We start from the raw sequence: 7,183 nt of genomic DNA, 5'->3' as shown, positions 1-7,183 counted from the left end.
AGGATTTATTCCCCTTAACCTAGGTCTACCTCCTTAAATAACAAAATATAACAGAAATAAAGTAATCCTCAGGAAATTTCATCAGCCATCTTTTGAAATTATTTATAAGTTTGATTTCTAGTCTGATATTTTGTTCAAAACAACTATTCAAACCATGAACATTTTTAAATAAATTTCAAGGATGTAATGTTTTTAAAACTCATATCTTTGTTTATTCTAAATGTACCATATTCTTATAAACTATTAGCAACTGTTCTGTAGTCAATAAATTAGGGCTTCATCCAATAGATTATTATGGTCCTATCAATAGCTAACATTTTGATTTTTCCTTATGACACAATTGATTCAGTACTTGACACAATAGTTGCAAAACTTGACACAATGCAACATCAATTCAGTATTTATCACAATCAAGTACTTGACACAATCAATTTACCTGACACAATCAATTCAGTACTTGACACTATGGACGTAGTAAAAACATTATGGGTTCAGTACTTGGCACAACCAATTCAGTACTCCACACTATGGATTCAGTATTTGACACAATCAAGTGAGTAATGACAAAAAGTACAAATACTGGACGTTTAACAATTTTGGTACCTTTTGAAAATGTGGTATTTATTTTCTCACTTTTTTTCATAAAATAAACTGTTAATCTATTAACATTTTTCAATGCTCCTTTCTGTAAGCAATAGCAAAATAAACTGCCATATTACCACAAGGATTTTTCACATTTTGTATACACCATCTAAAGCTTTAAATATAAATGGATACAAATTAGACATTATAAGATGCTGATGCTGATTAAACAAAGTATCAAAATACAGACACATACATATATATATAACATTGCTTGTTGTGCACAATAAGTGTAATTACAGGTAGGTGCAGTCATAACATTCCATCAAGTGATTTAATAATAGACAATGACAGATGTTTCCTGTATATATGCTTAAGGTATTAAACTATCAATTTTGTATTTTTCAAAAATTTCTGTTTGGCTTAGATATTCTTGGTTATATTCTTGTGTTGGTTTTTTAGTAACCAAATATTTCCTTCCTTTTCAAGAAATTATCCAAGCTCCCATCAAAGTCTTACTGATTTTTTTATATTTTTAGCCATGGTCTGTTTATTTTTTTGTGTATATATTGTTTTCATTTTGATAAATATTTTTTTTGTCATGTTCTGTTACTTTCTTTTTTCTCTACAGTAACTAAAGAATTTATATAAATATGATAAATTTTGATTTGATGTGATGTGACTTGTGTCTGTTCCCATCTGTATTTGATAGAAATAAATATGAATAATTATACTGTGGATTCAATTATTGTGTGGGTAGCAATTTTTTAGGAAAAACATATTTTGTTAAAATTAGATTTTGTGGTTTTGACAAGACCATAGGAATTTGTATTTTGTTGAAAATTTTACCCATTTATAAATCCATGAATATCTTTTTTTACACACACATTTTTTATTGAGAAAATGTCCAATAAATAACTAGGTGTGTATGTTTAAAGAATATATCAATAACAATAGTTAATTTAATAAATTTTAGTCACATAAATCTGACAATTCAAAATCAATAATCAGTTACTTCCCTTTGTCAAGTTAGGTAAAATTAGAAGAGGAAGGCTAGTATTAATGAATGGCCTATTCCTTCTTGTCCTTTGACTATAGATTCTGTAGATCTCTCCTTGTATCAAATAAAGCCTATTGTAATTATCTCCCCTTGTACCACAATTGTCTCCCCTTGTATCAAATAATTATCTCTCAAAGATTTGTAATCTTTGTATTTTTGTGATTGTTGATTGGTGATTTTGATAGCCATAATTTAATATAATAAAGCATTTTGGATCTAAAATGCTTTATTATATTAAATTATGGCTATCAAAATTCAAATGTTTATTTACTATGGTAATTTTATCAAAAACTCTCAATGCTTATTAAAATCATATAGTATAAGAATATGGATTTCTTACTGGAGATAACAATAATTAATGACAGACATGAAAAGAACCTATGACCTACACTAACTGATTGCAATTCATAGTCAATCATTGCTATTTTCCCATTTTTTTTTAATTTAAAAATTATTATTAGGAAGTCAAAAACCTTGCTAAAGTTGAATAACAACATAGATTTGCAACAAAATATTGCAGTTCCACAGGTTAATAATATTTCCTTGATTAATGATATTTGTTTCTTTTCTTTGTCCACATTCTTCTTGTTTTTATCCACCTTCAGCTCATTTTTACTTTCCTAGATATATACTTATTTGTAACATTGAACTTCTAACAAAGGAATTTTCTTTTCAATGCTTAACAATAATTTTTCATTTTACCGAAAGTTTTCCCAGAAATGTAAAAAATAAATCTCATGTCTTCTTAAAACAAATTTTGATGATAGATTATGTGAATTTTCATATGATAGAATATGTTCTTTTATCAGTTGCAATAGATCTTCATGAGTTAAATATTTTAGCCATTCACAAGGGGCAAAGTTCAAGACCCATATTACTTTTCCGTTATAGACAATTTAAGAATCATTTCTAGTTGTTCCTCTTCCTGTTTCCGACGATTTGCGTCGTCTTCGATTTGTTGACGAGATATTTCTAACGCTACACGAAGTTCTTCATCTACGTCCGATGATATATCACTCACACTAATCAGTTCCGGCTGAGTTGTAGTAGGTAATCCATTCTTACCCTGTGACATGGCTAGGCTGTCGGCTATAGCTCTGTAAACAAGTAAGAAAGTAAGTTAATTATAGTGACATGGCTAGACTGTCGGCTATAGCTCTGTAAACAAGTAAGAAAGCAAGTCAATTATAGTGACATGGCTAGACTGTCGGCTATAGCTCTGTAAACAAGTAAGAAAGCAAGTTAATTATAGTGACATGGCTAGACTGTCCGCTATAGCTCTGTAAACAAGTAAGAAAACAAGTTTATTAAAGCGACATGTGTAAATCAAGATAAATAAATTTATATAATTGTACAAAATATAATCTGACACTCAAAATACAACTGGCCCAATGCACCAATACGTCATCTTTTACTTTCAATTCAATATAAATGTTTCAATATCGGTATATAAGATATAAATGGAATCCCTCAAAAAGGGAATACTAATTTATTCACAGTCTGACTAAATAGGTGGACTAAAAATTCAAAGCAAAAAGATCGTACTGTCAACTGATGACCCCAAAACTGATCATTTATTGAGACAACACATTTTAATTTCAAGGGTATAAAATACAGGTATGCTTGTGAGGAGCCTGTAAGTCAATGGTTGTCGTTCGTTGCTGTGTTAAATAAATATTTATATTACGTTCATTTTTTGCACATTAATTAGGCTGTTAGTTTTCCCGTTTGAATTGTTTAACATTGCTTCTTTTCCAGGCCTTTTATAGCTGACTATGCAGTATTGGTTTTTTTCATTGTTGAAGGCTGTATGGTTACCTATAGTTGGTAATTTCTGAGTCATTTGGTCTCTTGTGAAGAGCTTTTTCATTGGCAATCATACCACATCTTCTTTTTAATATTGGAGAAACAAATAAACATTTGTAAATTTTACACCTGCAAAAGTGTTACAATTCATAGTCGGATACCATCCTGAAACTAAATTGAAAAAAAAAATCCTTAACCTTGACATTAAAGGATGCCCACTCTATATTCCAATTGTATAAGTTTTTGTTTTAAGCATGCAAGGGAAACTTTAGTAACCATACAGAAACAAATTTTTCACATTTCTTCTTTTTTTAAGAGAATTGTTTAACGGTATAATCACATCTGTCTATAATTCAAAGATATTTTGTGAAAAGAGACACAGAGCATTATGGAAATATTTCTTGTTCTAGAATTTGACAACTGCTGCGATAAAAATCTAAGACCTCAAACCTATTAAAATTTTGAACTAAAACTGAGCCTAAACTAAAGCTACATTCATTGTTGCAATTTTTCAAGAATGGACAAAGATATGATTTTCATTATTGTGATTTCAAAACAAAAGGGCGTATAGGTCTTTCGGTCATAAAACTTTCGAGTCAGTTGTTTGTACTTGTACTCGAAAATCAACCAATCAAAATGCTGGATTTCATGTTTCGAGGATGATTTTTGTGCTCCGAGAACTGAGCAAAGTTTTATGACTTCAACCCCAGGTCTATATTTCAGTTATCAGAATGCGAGGTTCTTATTATTAAGATACTCACCCAGTCACATTATTCACATTTATAAAAACTCACAATAATTCATGAGTTTACAGAAATTCAACCCACATATAAAAATAAGGAGATGTGGTATGATTGCAAATAGACAACTATCCAGACAAGACCAAATGACACAGATGTATTAAACTATGTTAATTGGACCGGTCTTTTCAATCCCAAACAGTTCTCCCAAGTTTGGTTAAGATCTGATATGACTTTTACAATAGGTTGTATATCTATGTAGAATATATGTACCTTTGCAGTAGTCTCTCCTCTTCATCCCTTGTTCCTGATACAGGGGGAGGAGGGGGTCTAATGTTATTTAATGCCTCCATAAATGTTAGCTGAAAATAAAGCATCATGTAGCTTTTTTATATACAATCATACATAAGTTCCAAGAGATGTAAAATGGTTTGTTATTATTCCTAAAGATTGCTCATTTCAGTCTTCAATAAAACTATACATTTGTTTTCAGTTGTTGTTAAAATCAATCAACCAATTAATTTTCTTTTATGAAGTTTTACCTTACATTAAAATTGTCTTTGTTCATTGATGAAGGTCACAACAGATGATTGGATATATAATTATATATGCTAACATCAAATCAAGTTTTTCTATGAAGTACACACATATTTACTTTCATGTGCTTATTTTTGACGAACAGTTATTTCAAAACAAAACAAAATATTTATCAAATAATTATACCATTCTATATTGACTGAGGCTTTAGATCGAGGCTAATATGTTAAGATAATTTACCTGATCATTTTCAGTACTACTTCCACCGTCCATCAGACTCTGTTGTATAGCAAACTGTAGAAGTTCATCGTCTTCATCTCGTAATCGTTCATGGTGACCATCACCTGCAAAATATAATCAATACACATTGACCATAGACATTTTGGCTGATAGGTGAAGGCTTGTTTAATTTTTTGCTGTTTTAAACTAAAATTTGTTTGGCTGTCCAAACTTCTGATCTTTAAGTGTTTGTGATGAATTTACACCAAAAACAGTCTGTGCCATACTGTTTTAGAGTTTGTCTGACCAAAAAAGAAATTTTGACCTTTTCTACTATATTTCAACTGAAAAATCTAAATTTTTCTCTCTGACCAATTGAATTTTTTCTGACATTTTCAAACTGAGTTTGGGATACACTGCAGAAACATGTGCTGTGAGAACCCAAATCATATTTTATGTTTTTTTACAACTGCAGAATGATATTTAAACATATATCAACTTGATTGAAGCAGATACCCAAACAGCTTTATCTTCATGGAGGATCAAAACATGTCTCCTGTACAACACAAGTGCCTTCATCCTCTATCACAGTAACGCCATCTACTGACTGTAAACTTACCCAAACGACTGTATCCTCGTGGAGAATCAAAACATGTCTCCTGTACAACACACGTGCCTTCATCCTCTATCACAGTAACACCATCTACTGATTGGTCTAAGGCATTGATATTACCAAATGTTATTCTGGCATTCAGTACATGGAATAATGGAATTTCTAAAAAATATAGGTATGAAGATAGTAGTTTGGGGATTCATCTGTTTAGAATTATGAAAAGCAACAGATTCAGGATAAAAATGTATAAAGTGTTGAACATCCGATGATATTTGTTTCTGTGGGTAATAATAAGGGTGGAAACAAATGAAAACAAGAAGTAATTGTAACAGGATGCTGTTACGAAGTCTCCCAAACAAAGCTCCCATATTCATTTGATTTGATTAATTGTCCCATTCAAAAATCGCCTAGACAAAAAAAGTGGAAGAAAAATAATATTAAAAATAACTAGAGGCTCTAAAGAGCCTGTGTCGCTCACCTTGGTCTATGTGAAATTAAACAATGGACACAGATGGATTCACGACAAAATTGTGTTTTGGTGATGGTGATGTGTTTGTAGATCTTACTTTACTAAACATTCTTGCTGGTTACAATTATCTCTATCTATAACAGTACTTTCTGTGGAAAATGTTATTGAAAATCTTCAAATTTTAAGAAAATTGTTAAAAATTGACTATGAAGGGCAATAACTCTTTAGGGGGTCAATTGACTATTTTGGTCATTCTGACTTATTTTTAGTTCTTAATTTGCTGTACATTATTGCTGTTTACAGTTTATCTCTATCTATAATAATATTCAAGATAATAACAAAAAAACAGCAAAATTTCCTCAAAATTACCAATTCAAGGGCAGCAACCTAACAACCAATTATCCGATTCATCTGAAAATTCCAGGGCAGATAGATCGTGACCTGATCAACAATTTTACTTCCTGTCAGATTTACTCTAAATACTTTGGTTTTTGAGTTATAAGCCAAAAACTGCATTTTACCCCTATGTTCTATTTTTAGCCATGCAGCCATCTTGGTTGGTTGGCCAGGTCACCGGACACATTTTTTAAACTAGATACCCCTATGATGATTATGGCCAAGTTTGGTTAAATTTGGCCCAGTAGTTTAAGAGGAGAAGATTTTTCTAAAAGATTACTAAGATTTACGAAAAATGGTTAAAAATTGACAATAAAGGGCAATAACTCCTAAAGTGGTCAACTGACCATTTTGGTCATGTTGACTTATTTGTAGATCTTACTTTGCTGAACATTATTGCTGTTTACAGTTTATCTCTATCTATAATAATAGTCAAGATAATAACCAAAAACAGCAAAATTTCCTTAAAATTACCATTTCAGAGGCAGCAACCCAACAACGAAATGTCCGATTCATCTGAAAATTTCAGGGCAGATAGATCTTGACCTGATGAACAATATTACCCCTGTCAGATTTGCTCTAAATGCTTTGGTTTTTGAGTTATAAGCCAAAAACTGCATTTTACCCCTATGTTCTATTTTTAGCCATGGCGGCCATCTTGGTTGGTTGGCCGGGTCACCGGACACATTTTTTAAACTAGATACATCAATGATGATTGTGGCCAAGTTTGGTTAAATTTGGCCCAGTAGTTTCAGAGGAGA

At 31.2% G+C, this 7,183-nt stretch overlaps 1 protein-coding gene across 1 annotated transcript in view; it reads right to left on the bottom strand.

The window, feature by feature from the left end:
- Positions 1-1,131: 1,131 nt before the first annotated feature.
- LOC139527487 (ankyrin repeat domain-containing protein 13D-like) overlaps positions 1,132-7,183 on the bottom strand; it is a 28,746-nt gene continuing 22,694 nt past the window's right edge. Inside the window, exons 11-14 of the mRNA XM_071322974.1 lie at positions 5,564-5,719; positions 4,966-5,069; positions 4,462-4,550; positions 1,132-2,739 (exon numbers count right to left, since the gene is read on the bottom strand). Of these exons, the coding sequence (XP_071179075.1) occupies positions 2,517-2,739; positions 4,462-4,550; positions 4,966-5,069; positions 5,564-5,719 (572 nt within the window). The 3' untranslated portion in view covers positions 1,132-2,516. The remainder of the gene's footprint in view (positions 2,740-4,461; positions 4,551-4,965; positions 5,070-5,563; positions 5,720-7,183) is intronic.

The sequence above is a fragment of the Mytilus edulis genome, chromosome 6, assembly GCF_963676685.1.
Source record: "Mytilus edulis chromosome 6, xbMytEdul2.2, whole genome shotgun sequence".
Classification (NCBI taxonomy): Eukaryota; Metazoa; Mollusca; class Bivalvia; order Mytilida; family Mytilidae; genus Mytilus; species Mytilus edulis.
This window is presented reverse-complemented; position numbering and strand designations above follow the sequence as displayed.